The 26,934-nt window shown below is 31.4% G+C and overlaps 1 protein-coding gene across 1 annotated transcript in view; it reads left to right on the top strand.

The window, feature by feature from the left end:
- Positions 1-26,664, top strand: part of LOC145243893 (uncharacterized) — a 63,378-nt gene extending 36,714 nt beyond the window's left edge. The window contains exons 3-8 of the mRNA XM_080107001.1: positions 3,402-3,474; positions 6,318-6,411; positions 11,461-11,579; positions 15,030-15,214; positions 21,283-21,359; positions 25,065-26,664. Of these exons, the coding sequence (XP_079963127.1) occupies positions 3,402-3,474; positions 6,318-6,411; positions 11,461-11,579; positions 15,030-15,214; positions 21,283-21,359; positions 25,065-25,289 (773 nt within the window). The 3' untranslated portion in view covers positions 25,290-26,664. The remainder of the gene's footprint in view (positions 1-3,401; positions 3,475-6,317; positions 6,412-11,460; positions 11,580-15,029; positions 15,215-21,282; positions 21,360-25,064) is intronic.
- The last annotated feature ends 270 nt before the right edge of the window (positions 26,665-26,934 follow it).

The following is a 26,934-nucleotide window of genomic DNA, read 5'->3' as shown; positions in this document are numbered from 1 at the left end:
TTTTTCTTTTCTGCCCTTTGTTTGCATTATTTTTGCCACGCCACATTTTTTTTTAGGGCATATTATTTATATATTATTTTTTAAATTATTTTTATTTAAATATTATTATGTGCATAAAAGTAATATATATTGTGACATAGTCCTTAAGAAAATTTCCAAATTTAATTTTAGGCCGACAAAAAATGTATTGTTTTTGTGTTTGATTGTCACTGAGGCAAAATGAACAGAGAGAAAGACCAAACCAACAGCAAGAGAGAGAGTATAGGAGAAAGAGAGGCGAGAAAGACGTTCAGCAGATGAGTGAGTTGACAGGTCACCCTATCAGCAACACAATTTCTGACCCCTTTTAGTTCTGGGTACTAAGTGAACAAAGAAAGAGAAGGGCAAGCAAAGTACGGGGTAGAGAGAGGGAGAGAGGAAAAGAGACATGCCAAGCGGAGGTGGAAAATTTCCACCCGACAATGACAAAGAAATGAAAATGAACCAATGTCGTCAAAACAGATAATGTTGACCCTACGAACATGGTGCTCCAAAAAGACACACATCAAAGAATAACCGAAACTGTGGATAAATAGTATCACATCTTCAGAATGGTTGCCCGAAGTGAATAGAATGGTGATTAAACTTCACGTAGAAAAGAAAAGTAAAGACTGTAAGTCCCCTCTCTCTACATACATCTCTCTCGTGTATTGAATTGGTGAGTTCTGCATTTTGCCATTTTTTTTTTTTTTGTTATTATCTATATTTTTAGTTGGCCTGTTTAGGTATTAGAATAAGTTACCCTTTCCGTATACTCGTAATTTGTTTTTTTTTTATTTTTATTTAATTTCATCCACCCCACCATAGCTTATTTTTATAATAAAATTAACTTTGAAACGTTACCACTTGTGTTTGTGTTTTCGTTCTTTCTTGCATTATGTTGTGTTCAATCTTTGTGTCTCCTCCCTTTTTTCCCTTATCACATGTGCGACAAATATTTTTTTTATATATCCTTTTGTTTGCTTTTATTTAATTCCCTTCCCCGTCTTTTATCGCCTGTGTTACAATAAATAAATAAATATATATATATATATATATATATATATATATATATATATATATGTGTGTGTGTAGTAAGTTATAAAAATTAAGCTACACAGAATATTCTACGTTTCATCCACGCTAGGATTTGTCAGGCTTATGCAAGTAGTCATGTATGTATGTGTATATATATATATATATATATATATACACATACATACATGACTACTTGGATTAATTATAATTAAGAATAAATTTTACATGTAAATTTTAATTTACGGTTTTCATTTATGCTTCTTATATATATATATATATATATAAGAAAATGAAAACCATAAATTAAAATTTACATGTAAAATTTATTCTTAATTATAATTAATCCTTATTCTGCAGAGTTTCAAAAAATGCAAGATTCTTTTCTTCGGAGTAAAGAAATATGTCAGCAAATTTTTACATATGGCAAAGCTAAAAATTTGCTGATTTTAGCATTGTATGACATTTGTGTCATAAAATGCAAAAAGAACGTAAAATGTTTATAAAAATGAAAACCAAACCGAAATTGTTAATTCTAGAGTGAAATGAAGAAGCGAAGAAAAATTTATTTTTTTTAAATACGTCACTTTGGAATTTCAAACCATTCCAATTCACAATGATGAAGTTTGGCTATATTCCAATCTGAAGTGGTTAAAATGAATAATCTGAAGCAGTTAAAATAAAGCAAATCCGTTGTCTAAAGGCCCCAAATAATGCGGGTTATATGATATGAGTCGAAAAATAAGAGAAAGTCAGCATCAACCTCATCTATCGCTGGAAAGCTTTGAGAATATATAAATGTTAATATTTATATTAGATTGAAATTGACATTTGCTTTTCTCTAGTAAACTTTTTTATCTACTGTCTGATATATAATATGACAGTAGATTAAAAATTTTACTATATATATATATATATATATATATATATATATATATATATATATATATGAAATAAAATCTTCTTCCAATTACGGGATTTCCTTGGATTTTACTTGTACAAATGGAAATTCTTTTAACTTTCTTGAAGTTTTACATTTGGATTTTACCGTCACTGGATTTTTTATCTTCCACCAGACTATCCATTCATGTGTGATCACCTTTTTCTTTACGATATTCCCTCTGCTTAATTTATTTTGTTTTCAAGTAAGATCTTTGACTTACTTGTTGTTTCATCAAATACTTCTGCATGCAAAATCCGATCCCGCATTTTGCTAATTCCTACCCTCTGATGAGAAGGAGAGTATTTCTTCGAAACTCCGCGGATTAAGGACTATCCACTTATCTAGTGTTTCCTTTTCAGATTAAATATGTTTTTAACTCATTTCAAAGTGTTTTTTAACATATTTTATTAACTGTTTGCTCATATATATATATATATATATATATATATATATATATATATATTGGTATTAGGATTATTAATCAGAATTGGGAATAAGAAAAATTGAAACTTTTAAATGCATCAGAATCAGAAAATTTGTACCTATTTTCTAATGCCCAAAACGATTCTTGATTTTATTTGTTTTTGGTTAAATTTTCTAGTGTTCATATTAATGATGAAACAATAAATATTTATTAATTTTAAACTACTACTAAAACTAAGATCTATAAGTCGCATCACAACTGTATTTTTATGGTTACAAAAATATTACATGGGTTTTTGTGTAATTTACCACCACCCCCTTTCAATTATCTATATTTAGAAATTTACAAAGATTCGAAATTTTGAACGGAATCAGTAATTGTATCGGAATTAGGAAAAATTTTGGAATTGAAAGGAAAGTATATGATAGGTTTCTTTCTGAGTATATTTTATTTTTCACAATGGCATCATCGATCAGTAAAACCAATCAAATACAAACATTGGTTAAAACAAAAAAAATATTTTCATAATCCAATCAGAAAGCGTTTAAAAAAAAACATAGGTAGTGGAAGTATACTTTGTTTTGTATAAAATATATATAGTATTTAGCTAAGAATTATATGAAAATAATAATGATGACGGTGCTACAGAAGTATAAGTTTTGCAAAACATCTTTCGGGTGTACATGGTGGCAGTGTTAATAGACGTGACTATGAGAGTGAAATCTTTCTTGATTTTCTTTATATCAGACTATTTTTGAGAGAAATTTGACCAGGACTAAATATTAAAATCTAAGAAAATGAGCAAAACTAAAATTTTGTTTTCTAACAATATAGGCAAATGAAATCGATAATTGAAAAGATCTGCATATATGAATTTTCTTACCAAAGATATCGAACACAAATGTAAGAGAAAAAAATGAATTTATTTTATATATTAGACGTGCAAATTTACTGATTCTTTTTTTTCCCCCCTCTTTTCAGTCATTTTCCTTGGCAGTTTTCACTCACCAGAGATAATATTTGAGCAGTTGTCTGTTCTCTATATGTTTCCAAGGTAAGTGATATTTTCTAACCAGAAGGATTTCTGCTAGAATCCCGTAAGTGCTTATCTATTATTGTAATGTAGCTGTTATGTTGCAAATGGACAAAGAAAACAAGAATAGAAATGAATAAAGTCTGGGTCGACATTTTTAACAAAAGTTTTTTATTACCATTATAATTATTACCGTCATAATTATTACCGTTATAATTATTACCGTTATAATTATTATTGTTATAATTATTACCGTTATAATTATTACCGTTATAATTATTACCGTTATAATTGTTACCGTTATAATTGTTACCGTTATAATTGTTACCGTTATAATTGTTACCGTTATAATTATTATTGTTATAATTGTTACTGTTATAATTATTACCGTTATAATTATTACTGTTATAATTATTACCGTTATAATTATTACCGTTATAATTATTACTGTTATAATTATTACCGTTATAATTATTACCGTTATAATTATTACTGTTATAATTGTTACTGTTATAATTATTACTGTTATAATTATTACTGTTATAATTATTACTGTTATAATTATTACCGTTATAATTATTACCGTTATAATTATTACCGTTATAATTATTACCGTTATAATTATTACCGTTATAATTGTTACTGTTATAATTGTTACTGTTATAATTATTACCGTTATAATTGTTACTGTTATAATTATTACTGTTATAATTATTACTGTTATAATTATTACCGTTATAATTATTACCGTTATAATTATTACCATTATAATTGTTACTGTTATAATTGTTACTGTTATAATTGTTACTGTTATAATTATTACCGTTATAATTGTTACCGTTATAATTATTACCGTTATAATTATTACCGTTATAATTATTACCGTTATAATTATTACCGTTATAATTATTACCGTTATAATTATTACCGTTATAATTATTACGGTTATAATTATTACGGTTATAATTATTACGGTTATAATTATTACCGTTATAATTATTACCGTTATAATTATTACTGTTATAATTGTTACTGTTATAATTATTACTGTTATAATTATTACTGTTATAATTATTACCGTTATAATTATTACCGTTATAATTATTACCGTTATAATTATTACCGTTATAATTATTACCGTTATAATTGTTACTGTTATAATTGTTACTGTTATAATTGTTACTGTTATAATTATTACCGTTATAATTATTACCGTTATAATTATTACCGTTATAATTATTACCGTTATAATTATTACCGTTATAATTATTACTGTTATAATTATTACCGTTATAATTATTACCGTTATAATTATTACCGTTATAATTATTACGGTTATAATTATTACCGTTATAATTATTACGGTTATAATTATTACCGTTATAATTATTATGGTTATAATTATTACCGTTATAATTATTACCATTATAATTATTACCGTTATAATCATTACCGTCATAATTATTACCGTTATAATTATTATTGTCATAATTATTACCGTCATAATTATTACCGTAACCCTCATTACCGTCATAATTATTACCGTTATAATTATTATTGTCATAATTATTACCGTCATAATTATTACCGTAACCCTAACCTCGCCAGTGTACACTTTTCTTCTGCGACCTCACGCCGGTCACAGCTGGCTCATTTCTCGCCTTCACATTTACATGTCCATTTTGTTTGACGTCACACTTTGTTTCTGCCCCGAGCACGTAGTGTCCTTTTTTTTTTCCTTTTTCTATTTTTTTTTTCTTTTTCTTCTCGTGTACACTTCCTAATTTGCATATGTCTTTTTTTTTTCTTACAGCTGCTGCTGCTATTTTCTACTGCGCTCATACGCACTATATTACGCCATCTTCTCTTTCTTCTCACTGTAAAATACTTAAAATACATTGAAACAAACGTTTTAAAGTTATTTATTGCAACAATGCAATGGTTCACCCTTGCCAAACATTCACAAGAAACACTCGTCTAGCTGAAAACACTATCAATAATTCCCCCACTCTTTATCTGTGCCTAAACCTAAACGTAGATTCCATGAACAAAGCTTCTTTCTTAGAACTGTACGCCTGTGGAATTGTCTTCCGTTTTCCTGCTTTCCAGCTGACTACAATATGGTTGTCTTCAAGCCCAACGTAAACAAGTTTTTGATAAGCCTTTCCCCTTAAGTTAACAAATTTACTGAATTTCCAATTTCCATTACTGACAATTACTATATTGTCCAATTGACTACTGTACACTCTTTAACCCTTATTCTCGAGTGGCCCCTGGGCCTTGATAAGTGGTGATGCCCATGTAAAAAAAAAAATGCAAACCTTTTAAAAATAAACTCTTTCTCAACGTAAAAACTAATTGTCATTTAAATACGCTTTAAATAAATAAAATGAATATCAATTTTCAGAATGTTTATTTGTGACCTTCGATTTTGGAACAATTCATTTTTAAATGAATGATATCTCAATAAGAGAATCAACAATTGCTTTTTGGAATTATGTCTTCTGTGCTTGAATAATCTCATTTTTACAAATGGGTGTGGAAAGTCATAACAATTTTTTTTTTCTTTTTTTCTATCTGGCCGCCATTTGTCAAGACCAAGAGCTACTTGATAATAGGGGTACAAATGAAGGTACAAACACAAAGATGAAATAATTTGTTGTTTAAATAAAAGTAGTTCAAATTAAAAATTGAATTTAAAAAAATTCGTTTTCAGATGCAGATTTTTTTATAACAAAATGTGATAAAGAAAAAATAAATCACCTTTCTGTGTGCTGAAAAAAAACAAGATGACGTTGAGTACAGAGAAATAAACGTTGTTTTGTACAGAAATTCGTCCGATAAGTATTGTGTTTGTATTTCAGGTATAGAGCTCGATCCTTTCACCTTCTGCTGCCTTATTTCCCAACTGGAACGATGGAACGAGTGGAAAACGAAGGAGAAATACCAACAGCTAAGGTAGGAGCATTGAGAAGTTGTATGCCAATTGTATTTCCCCTAGGTGGATTGAACTGGCTTCCCTCCAAGGAGGAAGTTTTGTGGGATTACCAAGTTCACAAAAGATCCCCAGTAACATATATATCTCATTCCAATCAAGGGAGATGATGACATTAGGATTTTGCAGTTCTTGTAGGGAGGTGTTGACGTCCTCCTACATACAGTGCCTGGTATTCCCAAATGATCACCCATCTGGTACTGACCAAGTTCAATGTTGTTTAACTTTGGTGATCTAACAAGAACTGACATGTGATTGTCGTATCATATTTGGCAGTTGCATTAGAATATTTCAAAAACAGACTACTATAGTGACAATTGGTTGAAAATAGAGCTTAGTTATGGTGAACAGTATCAAATCGTTCTTGTTATGATTATAGCATAACTGGGGTGTTCTTTAAATACCCACGGTGCATTCATTTTGTCAGCAAATTCAGCTATTTGTATTTTCTGAACTATGGTCGCTCCTTGTCAAACTTTTACAAAAAAAAAAAACACTTGATTAGCTACAACCACTATATGCAATTTTACCCACTCTTTATTTGTACCTAACTCTACATGCAGATTCCATGAACAAAGCTTCTTTCGCAGAACTACCCATCTGTAGAACTCTGTTCCACTGGCCTACTTTCCGGTTGCATACAGCATGGTGGCACTCAAATCTAATGTAAACAAGTTCTTGTTGAGCCGTCCACATGAATAATCAAATTCTACCCAATTTACACCATTAACGATTACTACACTACCACCTTACATTTAGTAACTCTTATTCTTGAGTGGCTTTCGGGTCTTGATACTGTCAATATCTGCAATAGAGATATGAAACTTTCAGATCATGATTGCATAAGTTCAGTCATCGTAGCCATACAATTTGCAATCCCCTCTGATCTATTCCACCAAAATAAAAAAAATAGGATGCATTATTTTTGGTATGCCCTCGTCTTTACACCCTTTCTATTTATTATGAGAGGGGAACCGATCTCCAACTTTATTTTAATTACTTTGGTAGGAGAACAAAACTTGATTTAAGCATAAAACTTAATAATTATATTTACCCAAGTGGGGTCACAGAAATACCTGGTTTTGAACCCAGCTGTGTCATTACCCCTGTCAGTGTGATTGAAGCATAGATCTTGTCAGGTTATCCATCTAGGAGAAGGAAAACTCTGTAAAATCTGTACTACTGACCTCATACATTATGACACTTAACCACAAGAGAAGGGAGGCTGCTTTAGTCTCGATTGACAACCTTCCTAGAGCTGGTAGCTCGAACAAATTATCCAGTTTGCATTAAAAAAATTGCTGTGGAGGTTTATCCTTTATTAATAGCAGCATACATATGCATAAAGCACCTAACTTCATGGGAGGGAAAGGTAGTAACTATCCAATGTTCTATCGTTCTTTGCTGGTTTAATTAAAACAAACAGATCTTCTCTACCCCTTTGCCATCTCAGCTTAACAGATTCCTATGCCTTTAATATCATTGCTGGGCACGTGGCTTTTAATTGATTTCTAACTGGAAACTTCCACTCTACTTTCAGCTTTTAACCTTACTTGAGAATTTACAGTTCTGAAACTAGGAGTTTGGTATATTCTTTTAGTGTATTATTTTTCCTAAACTGTTTCAGCAATTTTCGGGATTAACTTAATACGGCGCTTGTGGAGACGAGGTCTCTTTTTTTTAATTTATTTATTTTTTTACTTGTTTCATTAATGGGTTATTTTTGCGTTCTAAATTGCCTCATGCAAAAAATGCTTATTTTTGCCTAGTCGATGCTAGTTATCTTTTCTTTTTTTTTTATTATTATTACATTTTCACCTCAAATAAGGCACATTGCCAATTTGATGTAAGGGGCTACTATCAGGGACATAATCTACAGGGGTACTATGTAGGAAGTTGGGCAGCAAGATGTCCGTTCACGTTACATTTGAACTTCTGCATGTCAGTACAGTTGGGAAAGCAGGGAGCTGGAAGGGAATTCCAAAGTCTAACGGTTCTGGGGAAGAAACTACTATAGTAAAAGGCTCTCTTACATCTAGGAATCTCTGTGAAGGGGTGGGATTTAGCTGCTAGTCGGGTTTGTCAGGGGTATTTACGTTGAGGGGGTACAAGTGCTGGCATCTCTCTTGTATGATATTAGAATAAACTATGGTGTCTGTGTGTGCACTAATATATTTCTCAGGTGACAAGATTTCAAGTTAAAACTTTATTTACAAATAAACTTCACAAACATGCGATCCGACATTTTGAAGTTGCTATGCACTTCACTGATTGCACTCCAATCAAAGGGAAGTAACTCTTAGGTGTTACTAACTTTCACAGAATACAAAATGATGTAGAATGCACTGGACTCTGACCAGTTCTATTCAAGTCATTAGAGCAAATTATAGAGGATTGAAATGTCGCACTGCTATCTGTAATATTTTTGTGTTTAGAGGGTTGGCTTAAGACCCACATTCATGTCCGAGTAAGTATTTATAATGTAACTCCCATGTAGTGTTTACTAATAATATGGCTTAGTATATTTTAATTTTTTTTACAAATTTTCCAGTGAAATAGATAAACATTTGTTTCATTATTTTTTTAATTTTAAATAAATTTAACGATTTTTTTTCATATATTATTTGTTGTCTCATTTTTTTTAACTATCTTCTAAAACCAAAAAAAAAAAAAAAAGATATGAAATTTTGTAAACTATTTCATCTAATAGTTCATAAATGCTTTTTTAATTTCTTTTTTTTTTTGCTGTTATTTCAAAATTTATTCAATAAAATATTCTATGCTGATCTGATAATTTATTAATATGGTGTTTTTTTTAATTTGAAGTCATAAGAATTGACTTGATAGAAAGAAGGATAAATAAAGACCTGGCCAGATTTCTGGTGCTACCAGATGAGGCTATCTGAAGATACTGGCTTCCTGAAACAAAATGCACCTAACATTGATGCTTTTTGGTCTTCTACTTTTTTTTTTGCAAAACTTAATTATGTTCTGCAAAACCAAAAACAACAACCCACCTTTTCCTTCTTTTCTTTCTTCCAATTTTCCTTCTCTCTTTCTATCTCCCCCACTTCCTGACTGGTTTCCTAACTAAAAATGTACCAAACATTGCTACTGTAACCCTTTTCCCACTCCCATTGCAAAACTCATTCATGTTCTGCAAAGCAGGGAACAAAAACGATAAAATCTATTATAAAACAATCTAACCAAACACTACAAACTAGCGATTGAAAGTTCAAAGAGCTGGAATAAAAAAAACCTTCTACAAAATAACTGGATGCAGCACGAATACTATTTCCAAAATCACTGGATTCGGCATTAAATAACATGAAAAGGGTTGATATGTGGTAAAACAAAACAACCAAATTAAACCAGGTTTAGTGTAAAGTCAATTAATAAAAGCTGTCCAAAGCTGTTTGTAAACTAGATGATTTTAATTAAAAAAAAAAAAAGAGAAATTATTTAATTGAAACTTTCCAAATATTTTTATGAGATTTATAGTTATGGTGGATATATTTTTCAAAAATATTTCTTCTTTCTGAAAAAAAGTCTATTAAGGCAGATTTCAAGAATATTAACCAATATGTCATTTTATATTAAAACTGCATGATTTCTTGAATAATTTCTAAACATATTTATAACACTTAAACTCAGAATAGAAATTAAGAAATTGATGCTTTCCAAAGTCCCTGCTTCAATAAACTTCTAGTAGTGACCATCATTCAAGACCTGAAATGGAAAACTACCATCAAATCTATTGTTAAGGTTGCTGTAAAAAATGTTTGAATCATTTTACTTCTCCAGAAAAAATCTCACTCATGACACAATCCTCTACTTGTATAAAACATTGCCTTTAAAAAAAACAATTCTGTCGCCACAAGTGTAGAGATGGCACTCAAAGTACAAAATTGATTTTGAATTCTAATGGGAGATGTCTTCTATTTCCTGTAGCCTGTTTCTCAAGGTAAAGTTGTTAGCCTTTATCTGTTGTATTAATTTCATAGCTTGGGGCATTATGTTGTGAATGAAACAGTTGCATTTGTCAGTGATCTTTCCAAGTGATGACTAAAAATAATAAAACGATTATCTTTTGGTGATTGTGTTTGTTTTTTTTTCACAGATAATCTTCCAGAGCTCATTATCTTTTCAAACTTTATTTTCTTTTTAAATAAAACGAGCTAAGTCAAATTATTTAAACAATAAAAGGTTTAATAAAACAATATACTCTCTTTTTTATTCTTTTAATGAAAGCTGTTTAAAGAAACCCCTGAGGAAATTCAAATGTTTATACCTTCAAGTCTTAAAATAAAATTCGGTGCCTATATAGAATTATACAGATTAAAAAAAAAAATCTTTTATAATGAACCTACTTGTTATAGAACAGAGATGTCATATTCCAAAAATCATGTGGGTTTGGCTAGTAACTTTTCTATTTAGCTAGTAACCGAAAATCTTTAGTTGTCAAAGGTCAACTAAAGATAAACTAACAAAACACAGCAAAAATCTTGTCTTGTTACAACCATTATAAATAATTATTCCGATTAACCCTTATCCTTGAGTGGCCCTTATGCCTGAATAAGTGACAACTCATTAGCACAAAAAAGTACTAGTGCAGTTTACAGTTTATTTTTTTTAGATAAGATTCTCATGTTAAATTAAATTTTTACAGTATCTTTTGTTTCTGAAATTCTAAGGTGAAATTACAAAATAGTTAACAAAGCTCCCTCCCCATGTTAAGAATGGTTTTCTATATAATAGCCTTATTATTTCAACACGGTTCATAAACTGCACAAGTACCCCAATAAAAATTACTGTCATACCCAGGACAGGGCATTTTTAGGAAATATTTGACACGATTTAATATATATGTTCATATTGTATTTTTTTTTTTTACCTGTTGGGTTGAGAAGAAACAAAAAATTGTAAACAAATTTTTGTTTGATTAAAGTGTTCTAAAATTTGTGTTGATTACTAAAAACCTGTTTCATTTGATCCTTTTTTTTAAATTCCAGACGCTTGCCTCTCTTTTGTCACACATTCCGCTAACAACGAAAGGACCAGCACAGATCACAATTCTTGACATTCATGCTCTACAAGAACGTTTCTACTTTTCTGACAATGTCATTCCCAGGTACCAACCATTTTTCGCTCGTTCATGATAGTTCAAATATATATTAATCTCGTTTAACCCCCCCCTTCTCTTTCTCACGCCATCTCGGCTATATAAAGGGGGAAAATATTTAACAGAGTTATATAAAGGTAGCTGTAAAATGCAGATGATTTAGTATGAGCCTTCACAACAATTGGAGGCCTATTTGTTAAGTTAAAGACATGGAGAAATGCCACAAAAAAGTCAAGAGTGAATATTATCAAAGTAATCATCATCATCATATACGAATCCGAAGTTTCCGTTGTTGGTATTGGTTATTGGAAATTGTCAATATTAATCAGGTTTTAATACTGTGAAAACTGCAACAGTTGTGTCCCTTGGACAATGTGAAAAGTTATCTCCCTTTTGATAGCTTCAGATTCATGCTTGTTTTTCAGTGAGTTGAGTAACTTGGGCTGCTTCCCTTTGTCTGTGTATGGCTTTGTGATGACGTGTACTTTTTGTCTATATATAGATGATTGGTTGCATGAGTTCTTTCTCTTCGCGTCTACATGTAAATAAGTACAGACTGTCTCTTCTCTGTGTATGTGTGTGTAAAACTAAAAATGGCTAGGTGTTAATTAATTTCTTTTCTGTCAAGTGTCAATGTGACTTCCAGTATGAATCTTACATGAATCAAACAAAATTTGCTGAATAATTTGTTAGAGACTGCAAAAGTTAAATCTTTTGAACTTTGACTCCTTGGTAGCCAAAATTTCGGCCCAAAACCGATTAACCAGCTTGCCTATGTCTGAATACACTTTATGTAAAATTTCAAATGTTTAGACCTAAAATTGGCTGAGAGGTCACATTTTTTTAACTTTGACCCCAATTTTGACCCCTTAACATTTGTTGTTTTGGGCTCAAATCAAGTTAAAAAGTTTGATCCATGTCCAAGTAACCTATATCTAGAATATCATGTGTTTAGACCCAAAATTGGCAGAGGAGTTTGGTAGAGTTTTTCAGAGGTCAAATCGTTGAACTTTAACCCTTTGACAGCCAAATTTCTGGCCGAAAACAGATTAAAAAGATTTTTCCAAATCTCAATACCCCTCATGCCAAATCTCGAGTCTGTAGACTGAAAATTGACAGAGTAATTTGGTAGGAAAATGTACACACACAGACAGACACACAGATAATTTCACTTTTATAGATATATAGATTGGATTATTTGGATTACTGTTTTTATGTTTGTTTGTTTTTTATTAAAAAGTGATTATGATTGCAAAGTAAATTTTAATTGTTTTTTAATTGGATTATTTGGATTACTGTTTTCATCTTAAGTGTTATTCACACAACGTTTTGGTTGATGTAATCTTCGACCTTCTTCAGGTGTATCTTGTCAAACTCAAGAATCTGGATAGAATTTCAAATGGAACCATGACTAGGTAGAAGTCTTAATTCATAATTGTATTCATTTCATTGAGGATTGTACCTTCAACATCCAGAAGAGTGTCGCTTACTTTTAAATTTTAGTACTTTATCCACTACACCAAATTATCAATCCTCATCTCAAAAATTCAGAAACAGAAATATATTTAAATTGTTTTATTTTTCTATTGTAATACAACTAACATTTGTTCGGACTTAGAAACTCAACAGTAAAAAATTTGTTCAAAATGATATAACTGATATGTCCCGCTGAAGCGATATATTTGTTTGAAGTAGCTGAGCAGGCCTTCCTACAGTTTTGAGTAATAATCTGTTAAGTTGCCTTACTGAACGAGTGTTCACAGCTAGTATTCTTAGCGTGAAGTTTGTGTACCTTTCAATGTCTCTCCCTATGTGTCTCTACCAGTTAGTATTTATGGCTTAACCAGCCAATCATATCTTTGTAAGGAGGAACTAACCCCTGTTCTCTCCAAACTCTAAAACAAATGCCTTGCCAAATCTTATTTCTCTGATAGCTGGAAAATTACATTTATGGTACCAGTATTCATGAATTCTAGTGAAAGAACTGACCCTGTTTCCAACTTCCAACTCTCTTCGTCCGTCTAGCTATCTCTCTAGCTCTCTTAGCTCTCTTTCCTTTAACTCAAAATCTTGGAAAGCCCATTTCTTATATCACTTGCTGATATTTAAATTTAAACAATGTACGACTGAAACATTTGTTAAACTACATGAAATTATGAAAAAATGTATTCATTTACTAGCAAACACTTTTCGCAATTTTTAAATAACTTAGCACTTTGAATTGGATGGAATGAATGGAACTTTTGTTTCAAATTCATTTTTTAAGGTCCTGTCTAAACTAATGTGATAAAAAATTGCTTTGTAGTTTGATAAGTGATGAGTTTGAAGGGCTAACCATACTGCGTATAAAAATTGTTTTATGTTTTTCAAAAAATTATTTAATGAGGAACCATTTCGACTTAAAATGCATTTAGTACAACTCATGTCACCTGAAGAAAAACATGTTTGAAATGTGTAAATATGCCATAAGAAGCTTGATTTTCACAAAATGGAATCTTATGGGATGCTACCATGTTCTTTTGTATCACTCAAGACAAAAATTGTATAATTCTTTTTTTTTCTTTATGACTATATAATACTGAATTGATTTTAACCCCCAAACATTCTTATTGTCATAATCTTTAATATATACTAGTGTACCCGTTGGCCCTTAAAGGGTAAGATGAAAAATGTTCAAAATAAAAAGTGATTTTGAAATTATATCATCTTTTATTGTCTTGAGAAAACATTTTTTTTAAGTGATGAGTGAAAAATGTAAAACTCAGGAAGCCTCCAGAGCACAACTGAAAGCACTAATGAAAATTAAGGAGGTCCTACTAAAAGCGCTACTAAAACCAAGTTTCTATACCCCCCACCTCCTTGAAGAGGTATGGATGTCTTCAAGTCCAACATAAACAAATTCCTGATGAACTGCCCCCTTAAGTAAGAGACTTTATCAAATCGCCAATACTAACGATTACTATGATACTATCCCATTGATTACTGTAGACACAATAACCCTTATCCCCAAGTGGCCTCCGGGCCTTGATAAGTGGTGACGACCATGTAAAAAAAAAAAAAAAAAAAAAAAACATGTTAAAATAAGACAAAAAATATTGTTGACCTTGTGCATACTTTGAATAGTAGCAGTAGCTTTTAATATCGGACTTAAGATAGGACAGCCATGAAATAGGTAAGCAGACAATTTTTTGAAACCGGAAGTCAGAAACCGGATAGATGGTTTAAACGCCCAAGCAAGCTGATCTGAGTTTTATAGTGTGTGTGTGTGTGTGTGTGTGTGTGTGTGTGTGAGAGAGAGTGAGAGAAAAAAAAAAGAAACTGTTTAACTCTTCAAACTCATCGTTTACCAGAAGTTATTCCCCTTGGCCAAATTGTTCCCTAGTTGTTTTTATTTACTTTTTTTTAAAAATATTCTTTTTAAAATATAATTGTAGTTTTATTCTTCTAAATTTATTCTAGGTTGGAGTCTGCAATACCTCGGTTGAAACTTGAGCTGGATCGGGTTTTTGGTCATGGCAACTTCACTGTAGCTTTTCCTGACGATGGTGCATGCAAGCGTTTCAAGAGTTTTTTTCCAGAAGGTGATTGCATCATTTGTAATAAAACAAGGGTTGGTACAAAGAGGATTGTCCAGCTCAAAGACGGTGAGTTTTCCTGTCAGCAAGTACAGATTTTGTTATAAAACTGCACTAGAGAAGAAACACTTAACGCATTAAATATTACTAGGTCTACCTGGCGTTACCCAGAAATTAATGAAAATATAAACAAAATAGGTTTCAACATTTTTATATCAAAATAAAATTCAGATTTAAACAATATACTATTTATGGCAATCCGGAAGTTTAACTGATTGTTTTAAAGAAAGTAACCTTATTTTACAAAGAGATTTGTTCATTTTTTTCATACGATCATTTGAAATGCTAAAACATTCGAGGAATTGTAAAAAAGAAAGATGTGACTATATTTAATGTAACAGTTTTATAACATTAATCTCTTAGTTACCTCCCTTAGAACAATCAGTTCAACTTCTGAATTGTCCTATTTATATCACTAGGTTGTTGGTTTTTTTTTTTAATAAAGTGAAGTAACTTTTGAATAAATTATTTATGTATTATTTTTATCTATATTCATCCCTAACAAAAATACAAGAAAGTCACTCTAGGTAGGAAGTTGAGCAGTGAGATCTTTGTTCACATTACATGCAAAAATTCACAGGCAATATGAATTAGAACAAGTACATTGAAGACATTTGCTAAGATTACTGCAAAGAAAACAAGCTCCCACTACCATGCTAGAAAATTACTTATGCCTGAGAGTATTTTGTATCTGTACAAAACCACAATTTGCCCATGCATGGAGTATTGTTGCCACATCTGGACTAGTGCATCTACCACTAGTCCCTTCCTCTTAGACAGAGTCCATAAAAAATCTCCAATCCTGCACTATCAATTAAATAAAAAATCTCCAATCCTGCACTATCAATTAAACTCCATCCTCTGTCACATCACCACAATGTCACATCCTTGTTCCTGTTTTACAAGTACACAGTGGAACGATAAAATCTGTCGCCCTAAAGAAAACAATACTACAACTTTATTTTAAAACTTTTATTGAAAAAATTAATTCAGGTAACTTGATTATGTACTAGAGCTGACATCTATTCAATCCAGCCACCTTCAGCGTCAATCAATGCCTTGATATGGGTCAGGAACTGGGAGCATGCCTTTTTCACAAGCGCTGGTAGGAGTTTGGCGGATAGTGGGGATCAAGCTGGCTTTGGTGTTGTGGGAGGTCATGTCAGTGATGTTCTTAATGTATGACCAAATGAAGTAGTCCAGCAGGTTCAGGTCAGGTCGGGGGAGCAGTGAGAGAAGGGTACAACGTCATAGCACTCCTTCTGAAGACAAGTCTGGCTCTCTTTGGACTTGTGGGCCAGCACTGAGTCCTACTGCCACACCTAGGGTCTGCCAGCAGCCACCTTATTGCGCCAGGTGATCACCACACTCTTCAACACATCCAGACACACTTTGGTGTTGACTTTCAAGCTGACTTCAAAGATGTGAGGTGGCATGATGTGGCCCTTACTTGAAACCACACCAAAATTATGATCATGACCAGAAACTTTTTTCATCACTATGGGTACATCCTTGTTATTCGTGCCAATCCAGCAATGCATTTTGAGGCTGCTGGCAATGATCCTGTTCTCATAAATTGGATCAGTAGAGAGTATGAGTTGTACAGTGGCACATCACCGATCTTGCTTGTTGAACATTGTGTCACTTTCAGGCATGATAAAAGGTTCCTATCGCTCTTGGGATTTGTACACAACTAGCCAACTAACAGATGGTTTGCAACAAAAAAAGAAAACCAGTTTTCATCATTCATTGAAATGGAATCATGTCGCCTCATCTAGGGTGATAATTATATCAGTCCACCCTGTAGAATGTGGTTTGCTGTAGAATTTGCATCCAGGAACATGTGCTTCGGTGATTACTTTAACCCATTCAATTGTCACATTTGCGACAGTTTCTTCCTCAATTTTGAAATGACACATTATCAAGGGAGGTAATCCTTGAATCACTTGTCTCCCCTTCTGTCTGTCACACACGCATACAAGTTTTTCAGAGTTTAATGATATGTGTTAATAAAGTCACCATTTTATTTAGTTTGTAAGAAAGCTTTTACTCATTTTGAATCACTGAAGATGTCTTTCAGGTTGGATATTCATCACAAACAATCTCTTTGAATCCATCATTAATCGATAATAGATGAACACTAGATATAAAAAATCTGTATTATTATTATTACTATTATTTGTACTCCCTAGGAGTTCTCACACAGCACATTATCAGAGATTATTCACTGACAACAACCAGTGGTGTTCCCTGAAGTCTGAGTGATAACAAGTTGCCTGTGATTTTCTGTACTCTCCATCTCTTGTGATAACCTTTGTAAATGAATTTGCATTATCGCAACAAGTGCTTACCATTGATTTCTAGCTGGGAACAACCATTAGTTTTCACTAGAATTTGCGTGGCAATAAGCCCTCTCCCAAAGTCCCAGTACTCGTTGTACTTATCAAGTGGAGTTCTGGTTAGTACTCTCTCCTTGGCCCTTCTATCCTATTTGGCCTTCAAGATATTTTATATCAGCTGAAGTTAATAGCTTTTATTTCTTTGGAGAGTGGTGAGTATGGGTTAGAGTTATAAGATATCTTGTAGTTTCAATCCCTTTGAGTTCATGTGGTGTTACTTCCCTTTTTTTGTTTTAATTTCATTACAGTTTCCATGTAGTAAGTCAGGGTTTGTAGTTTATGTGGGTATTATTATTATTATTATTATTATGAATAATAATAATAATAATAATAATAATAATGCTATCTGTAGCGGTTGATGTTTACACATCAACGTTGTTGCTGACCAGGATATAAATATCCTAACTCGCTACAAAAGAAAATAATGAAACGAATGGAAAGAAGGAAACAAAACTCAATTGCTGGATAAAATAAACATGTTGTTTATTTTCTGTTGAAAATAAAGGGTTTAGGTGGAACACGTGTTCATTCAGTCATTGACGACTACGTGCGTGGAAAAGAAAGAAATGAAGTAGAGGACGAGAAATGGCAGTCCCGCATGTAGAAAGGGAAAGAGAGAGAGAGTGTGTTGGCCTCAGCAAAGCTGCGCGTTCATGATGGCAGTCGTCCACATGGAAAAGTCTTCAAGCCGAGAGCTGTGGACGCGAACTTGCCTGGTTGACGAACCCAGACAAAAAGGGAAGAAAAAGGAAGTTGAATGTTTGTTGTTGACTTTTATATCGGGGTGAGTGTTCTGACTGCGCATGTCTGGATTTCACTTAAAAGAAAGTGACGTCACAGCTCGGGTGCGTGCACACAATGTGTGTGTATATATACATATATATGCTTGTGAGTGTGTGTATGAGGATGTGTATATGCGTGCGTGTGTGTGCATATGTGCGTGTGTATATGTGAGGAAAAACATGTTCGAACAACTTACAAAATCAAAATACATAAATGCGTTTGTATGCCTGTTGTTACTATCCTGAATAAAAACAAATAATTATATTTTGGACCAATCAGAAAACTTTATGAATTTATTTGAAATAGTCTTTCTTGGAGCCACCTAAACCCTTTAAAAGCCAGATTTTTCTTCAATAAATCAGTGGAACTCAGTCGACCCAAATCTGCAGATCGGTGTCACTGGGCACCTCACTGTGCATACTTATCTCTGCAACATTTGTCTCCACTCACGCATACAAACATTAACGAACTCACAAACAGATTATCATCTGCAAATCTGTATAAACGTTATTCATTGAAATATTCCAATCTTTTTTCACTGAACTACAATTATAATATGAAATCAAATGAACGTTGATTCTTAAAAACAATTTTCAATGAATTATAATTTATAAAAATGAGCAGAGAAGTTTTGAATACGATTATCTTGACGCCTGAAACTCATGGCTCTTAATCAATCCAGACTTCTAATGAATCCCCTTCTTTCTACAAGAACCCTAAAAATATTCACGAACTTTCTATTCTTTCCTATTGCTATAAACTTCTATTTGAAACATATATAAATTATCTCTTTTGTGAATATATGCCTTCTTAACTCATTATTTTGTTTGGTTTACCGTATGAAAATGTCTCTTGTTTGAATCTAAAGCCTGCAAATCTTTTCACTGAAAATATTTCTATGAATCTGGTCAATATCAAAAATACTCCTCTCAAACAAACACTCTAAAGTAAAACCCTAAAACCGGTATAAGTGCATCCTAAAGAACTAAGGACTGGCATCCCTAAAATTGGTGATCAAAATCCTATACATATGCATAATTCTAAAATCTTGGGAAATTTTATTAAAAAAAAATCGTTAACCAATTTTTATTTCTATGAATGCGCCATTCTACTATTTTATGCGGAATACTTTGGAGAAAAATGGATTTTTTAAAAATGCATTTTTTTAGAGGGTTTTTTTTTTTTTTTTAGATAATTGATGAGGATAGGAGACTGAGATACACATTGCTTAATTTGATGATAATATTGGGAATTTGAAGAAATTAATTTTTTTTTCAAGTTATATTGATTTTGTTAACACAGACTTTATAGGCTTTTTCTGTAATGTTCCTGAAATATTAAAAAAAAACTTTTTTAATTAGCATCTACAATAAAAAAGCAAACAGAAATTCATGTTTTTTAGTACTTAAAACTTTAACTTTAGCAAAGGCGTTTTTTGTTTACAAAAAATATATTTTCACTAAAATAAAAAGATATTTACAAGATTATTAAGTGGTACTTAAAAATATCATTTTTATTCATCTGTTTTCTTTTTTCAGCGTTTCATCTAAAAAAAAATTATCCTATTAATTCAGAGAATAAATTGAAAGCATTTTTTAAAAAAATGTTTTATTGTCATAGTCTTACAACGATAAATTACATAAAATTCATCAATAGAATCTTTGTTCGGGTGATAATCTTTTCTCATCACTCACAAAGTTTTTCTATTCTTGGACAATAAAAAATATCCTGCCTTTGAGCTGAGGAATTTTTATTCATCTGTTTATTTTTTTGAAAAAGAGAGAAAAAAATTAACTGAGGGTCATCCCTATCTTTCAGCTCAAAATACCTTTTCTTGAAATGCAAAAACCAAAATCAGGTGATATTTTGAGACATTGTGCCATCTCTATACATATAAACGTTATGAGCTGCTTTAGGAACATTAACTTCTTGATTACAAGTAAAAAGCAAATAAAGTGTAAAAAATGAACCGTTTTGTTTACTTGACACTATTTTTTTTTTTTTAAGGATCTGAAATAGAAATGAAATTAACATAGTTAATGAATAAAATATTTTATTGTTATTCTAACACATTCACCAAATGTTTGGTTTCTAAAAAATTGTTTAATTTAAAAAAAAAATTGTTCAATTTTAATAAAAATTATTCAATTTTTAAAAAATTGTTCAATTTAAAAAAAATTTGTTCAATTTTTAAAAAATTGTTCAATTTTTTAAAAATTGTTCAATTTAAAAAAAAATTGTTCAATTTCTAAAAAATTGTTTAATTTAAAAAAGAAATTTGTTCAATTTTTAAAAAAATTGTTCAATTTAAAAAAAAAAAATTTGTTCAATTTTTAAAAAATTGTTCAATTAAAAAAAAAAAATTGCTCACAACATATTCACATATTGACGTTTGCAACAAGTATTCATGACTGTAATTTGACCAAATAGAATAGAACAAATCACATTTTTACAATTTGATTTTATTGTTCATCATTTGATGAAGTTGAACTGAAGTTACTTACTGGGAGGGGGAGGGGGTCAGTGGTTAATGACACGGACGGTGACCTGGGTGTCCCAAGTTCAAACCCAGTTCATTCCATAAAAATCACTTTCACTTAAAATGTTGGCACCCTTCACATGGTTCCTCCCGTACATACCCGATGTCTTTCTAAAAAGAATTCTGACTAAAAAACTTTAATGTTACGCACCAACAACAACCATTTTGTAAATATTTTTGAAGTTTAAATAATTTTTTATTTTTGAATGTTTTTATTGCTGTATTTATTAAATTCTTTCAATTTTATTGTTACCTTTTAAATCAAGTATATTTAATTTTTGTTCATATTTGAGTTTTGGCTGAGGTATGCACTCTATGGAGTGCCTTTCATGTTTCTTATTTATTTTTTATTTCAGGTGATCCAAAAGGAAAAACTGTAGTTATTGTTGATGATTTGGTCCTTACTGGAGGAACTCTCAAAGAAACAGGACGAGTAAGTTTCTATTCTCACCCCCATCTCTGACACGTAAAACTTTGATACTTGTAAACACCCCTATACATGGCCGACTTGTGTAACTTTGTCAGTTTTAGTCATTTCTCCAAATGTTTCTGACACTAGGTTTTCAATGACATGGACATATCGCATTTCATTGCGTAAGTTTTGCTTTTTTGTGTGAATCATTTTCTAATGCACAAAGAAATCTAAAAATCTTTTAACCCCTACAAAAATTTAACAAAAAAAAATAAAGAAACAAATAAAATAGTTATACAAAAAAAAAAAAAAAAAGAATGAGGTGATCAAACATAGTCAAGGGCAACCTGAAGATTTCATTGTCATTGATTACTACAGTGAGATGTAGGGGAGAACGCCACTCCTGTCTAAGGATTACCTTACTTCCCCTTAATGCTCACCTTAAAATGCCGAGTGTTTAGCAAGGGGGTATACTAGTCCCAAACTCCCCAATCAGTTGAGATTAACATTAGATGCCCCTGAGTAACTTTTGCTATTTTATTAACATTTATTTTTTTTCTGTCTTACATTATCAGCAACCTATGAATAATGTACAGAATTGACCTAAAAAGTCTTCTAACACCAACCAAAAAATAACCAAAAAATAACAAAAAAAATAACCAAAAAATAACCAAAAAAATAACCAAAAAAATAACCAAAAAAATAACCAAAAAATAACCAAAAAATGACCAAAAATAACCAAAAAAATAACCAAAAAATGACCAAAAATAACCAAAAAATAACCAAAAAAATAACCAAAAAATAACCAAAAATAGAAGAACAAGTGCATTACAGCTTGAGGAGATTACTTTAAAGGGGAATCGAGTTTCATGCGCATACCTTATCCTCGAGTGGCTTCCAGGCCTTGATTAGTGGTGACTACCATGTAAAAAAAAAAAAAAATAGTATCAATAAAAGTGTTGATACGAAAAAAGTCTGGAAACTTATTGAAGGCATCTCGTATGTTTTTACAACTTTACGTTGTCAGTTATCAGCTATGTCATTAGATATCTAAAGGCTCTTTTTTCATTGATTACTACAGCAAGATGTAGGGGAGAGCGCCACTCCTTTCTCAGGATTACTCCACTTACTCTTAATGCTCACAAGTGATTAAAAAAGGGAGTATACTAGCTCCAAACTCCCCGACCAGTTGGGATTAAAATTTATTTTGGCGCCCCAGAGTAACCTTTTGCCATTTTATTAAAATTTCTGCTTTGTTATATTCTAAGTCGTCAATGAATAATGGACAGAGTTTGACCAAAAAAGCAACACAAAAATAGAGGAACAAATAAAACAGCAATACAAAGCAAATTCTTAGGATTCAGTTTTATTTACGTTTTTTTTTTAAATAAAACAAAATAAAAATATCAAAACAAAGGAAAGAAAAGTCGTAGAGAAATAAAAACATTTATGTAATTCAGTTTATTCACTTTCATCGATATTGTCACATGAAGAAGGTTTATCAGCAATAGAGAAAAGTTCAGTCAAGTTTGACATTTTGATTAAATTTCAACTTATGACTTTTACAAATTTCATGTATGGAACTGACACTCCTCGATAACAATAACCAACACACACAATTTCAGCTTGATCAGATAAAGAGTTTTTAAGTTATCAACGTTTTCATGAGATAATTTTGACAATGCTTGATACAATATAGAGAAGTGAGGCCGATATACATCTTTAGTCTATTCTTACGTTGTCAGAATATTTGTATGTACTTTCACAACTAAATTATTTCCTTGATACTTTGTCCATATTATAATTCAAACTCCAGATTTTTCCAAACTTCGTGTATGGATCCACTGTTCTTTGACAACAGTAAAAAGTATGAAGCAAAAATATCAACGGATCGGATAAATAGTTCTTGTCTTATCAATGTTTTGATGCTATAATTTTGCTAAGACTTCATACAAATTGTGTTATACAAAAAAAAAAAAAAAAAAAGGAAAATGTAACCTACAGCGAATGCGGCAATCTGGCATATTAATTAATTGTTCTAAGGGAGGTAACCTTATTTAACTAAGAGATTCATTCATTTTTTCATACAAGAATTTGGGTTGTTAAAACTTTATTTTTTAAAAAGTTTTTTACAAGGTGGTCACCACTTATCAAGGCCCGGAAGCCACTCAGGGATACGGGTTATTGTAAGTACAGTACGTTAGTGTGGAGATTTAATAAAGTGTCTACTTAAGGGGGCGGTTCATCAGGAATTTGTTTATGTTGGACTTGAAGACATCCAGGTTGTAGTCAGGTGGGAAGCAGGCAGACGGAACAGACTTTCACAGGCGTGCAGTTCTAAGAAAGAAGCTTTGTTCATGGAATCTACTTTTTGATTTAGGCATAGATAAAGAGTGGGGAAAATTACTGACAGTGGATCCAGTTAGACGGGTGTTTTTCGTAAAAGATTGGCGAGGGGGGACCAGAGATTGGAGTTCAGACGAGCACCTGCCATGGAAATAACGATAAAACAAAGATAGGCTTGCAACGTCTCTTCTGTGGGAGAGAGGTTGCAGGGAAGAGAAAAGGGCATCCCCCACTAAGCCACGAAGTCTATTTTGTACTCTGTCAAGGCAGGATAGGCTGTTTTCAGCAGCTCCTGCCCAAATATGGCAGCAGTATTCCATCCTTGGACGTCTATATAAATATAAATAAACGTTTATATAGATAGAGAATTGCATCAGTAGTGAGATATCTTCTGGAGCGGTAGAAGGATCCCACCATCTTTCCAGCGACCTTGGCAACAGACTTGATCTACATGTTCCATTTCAGATCAGGAGTGAAGGTCAAGCCCAGAAGCTTGTCAAAACATGGGACTTCTCCTAGATGAGAGCCATCCATTTCAATTGATGCCAGATGGGGATCAGAGCATTATGTAAAGATAGGAGTTTGGTTTTAGATGCATTAAAGGTAACCAGCCACGTCTTCCCCCACTGAACCACTCGTTCGAGATCAGAGGAGAGAGAATCAGAGAGAGCTTTGTCATTTACAGCCTTTGATGTGTTGCCGTGTCATCAGCATAGATGTCAACAAATGATTTAAGTATGTGTTTTAGGAGATCATTGATGTAGATCAGGAAGAGAGTTGGACCCAGGATTGATCCTTGAGGGACTCCAGCATTAATACTCTGGGTCTCTGATTTTTGTCCATCAACCACTACTCTTATGAGCCTATCAGAGAGAAATGATTTAATGATAGAGAGAACATTTAATGTAATAAGGAAAAAGCGATGATAATTAAAAAGGAATTGTAATTTTTATTAAACAAAATATTCGAGTAATTGTAAGAAAAAATGATTTTTTTAACTACTTTATCTAATGTAACAGCAAAGTTTTATAACATTGATATTAGGTTGGTGCAAAAATAATGTTGTTTTTTGACGTTCAATTATATATATAAAAACATTATTTTTGCATTAACCTAATAACAAAAAAATATAAACTTTAACATTACAAGAAAGAAGGAAAAGGCAACGATAATTGCAGAAGAATGGTAAAAAAGATCTTAATGTTCTTAGTAAAATAGTTACGAACCTCAGAACAATCAGTTAATATGCCAGACTGCCATCAATGCCAGTAGACATATAAAACCGATGGTCGGTAGATATCCTTTTTTCTTTTAAAGCTGATATTAAAAAAAAGAATTTTATTTTACTAACTTTTTTATTTTAATTTTTTTTTTTTTAAGGTTTTGAAAGAAAAGGGTGCCGTATCAATCAGCGCCTATGTCACCCATGCTGTTTTTCCCAAGGAATCCTGGAAAAAATTCCTGGACAGTGACATTTTTGACAATATTTGGATAACAGATTCCATCCCACATGCTCGGACGCTGTGTCAGTACAAGCCATTTAAACTTCTCTCGCTGTGTGATGTCATTGCCGATTGTCTTCTTGGTTATGACCTGCTGCCTTAACTTTTAAAAAAAATTTTTTTAATTTATTTTTGTTTTTTACAGAATATGAAAATCAAATGAAAAAAATTCAATAATTAAGAAAAATGATTTTAAATAAATCCTCAGTTATGGTCCAGAATAGTTAACAATCAAGAACTCGCAAAACAAAAAAAATAAAAAGAAATAATTTATAGCAAATTTATTAGAATTCTATTCCATTGACTTGCAAGTACTTTTAATGCGTGGAAATTAGAATTTTTATTTCAGAATTTTGTTTCAATATTTTTGTGCCTTATCGACATATGAAAACCAAATGGTGCCCAATTTAATAGTTTAACTTTGGTTTACTTTTTGCTGAAAAGATAGTAATAGGAAAGATGATTTATATTACCACTAATTCTAAGTCCGAGTGGCAAGTTCCCCTAAAAACGCTCATAAAGCTATACTTAAGCGTAAGTGGAACCTTATTAACAAACATTGAAATAAAATTCTGAAATAAAATATCCCCATGTTAAAAGTATACAGGTCGGTAGAGAATTGAATTCTACTGCATTTGCTACAAATTATTTGTTGTTTTTTGCTTTTTTTACAAGTTAACAATGGTTAATTATTCTGTACTTTACCATAATCCTGTTTTAATCTTCTAGAAGTTCATATATAACACAAAAAGATTTTGCCATTGGTCAAAAAAAAACAAAAAAAAACGAATCAATTTTATTTTTTACTGAACATTTAAAAGACAAAATAATTAATTTTATTTTGAAATCCTGATAAAAAAATGTTATAATTTTATATTTGAAAATAATTATAAATACTCCATGACCTTGAAAGTTTTATTTGAAATTTACTTGTTTCATAGGATAATTTTTAAAGATTGAGTGTGACTAAAAATTCAAATTATGTGAATATAAAAGGAAGAGTGTTTGTGACTTACATTAAATATATCTCATTACAATATTTGTTAGTATGCAGTACATATGCATGTTTGTACATAGTCATAACATGTAATAAAAAGAAAATGTATTTTCTCTAAAGTATGACAAAGAAACTCTTTATAATTGGTTTGAATATTAACTTATAAAATCTGATTTTAAAAGATATTTGATTTACATCAAGTCAGAACACCATTTTTATTAATATCAAACTTTAAAAAATAACGAGAAATTATTGTTAACAAATCGACTTCATTTGCTTCTTAGCGAAAAGTATTTACATCAGACAAAAATTGTATTTGAAACGAGTATGCATTTTTTTAACTATAGCCCCCTCCAAAAAATGAGGTGAAAAAAATAAATATATGACTGATAAATGTTACCAAACGCAAGATAAGTTACTTTTTTACTTAATTGGATCAATATTTTTGTGTTCTAACTTATTTTAAAGCAAAAAATAAAAATGGCGGTTTTGTTAGAGCCATTTGGATCTACTGTAATCGTTAAAAAATTAAACCAAACAAAATATTGGTAGAACATTACACTTTTGCATGGATTAGTTTCTATCATTACTTAATAAGTAGTTAATATCTCTACTTATATATAAAAAGAACTTTGTGTGTGTGTGTGTGAATTTATTCCATATGGACTCCAAAACGATTTTTTTTAAATTTCACACAAATGTACTTTGTGTTTCAGAGTGTTCTTAGTTAGATTTTGTATCGGAATGCCTC

This window comes from Euprymna scolopes, chromosome 22 (assembly GCF_053919585.1).
Source record: "Euprymna scolopes isolate OS-2025 chromosome 22, ASM5391958v1, whole genome shotgun sequence".
NCBI classification, from domain to species: domain Eukaryota; kingdom Metazoa; phylum Mollusca; class Cephalopoda; order Sepiida; family Sepiolidae; genus Euprymna; species Euprymna scolopes.
The sequence above is the reverse complement of the archived record's forward strand: the minus strand, read 5'-3'. Positions and strand labels throughout refer to the sequence as shown.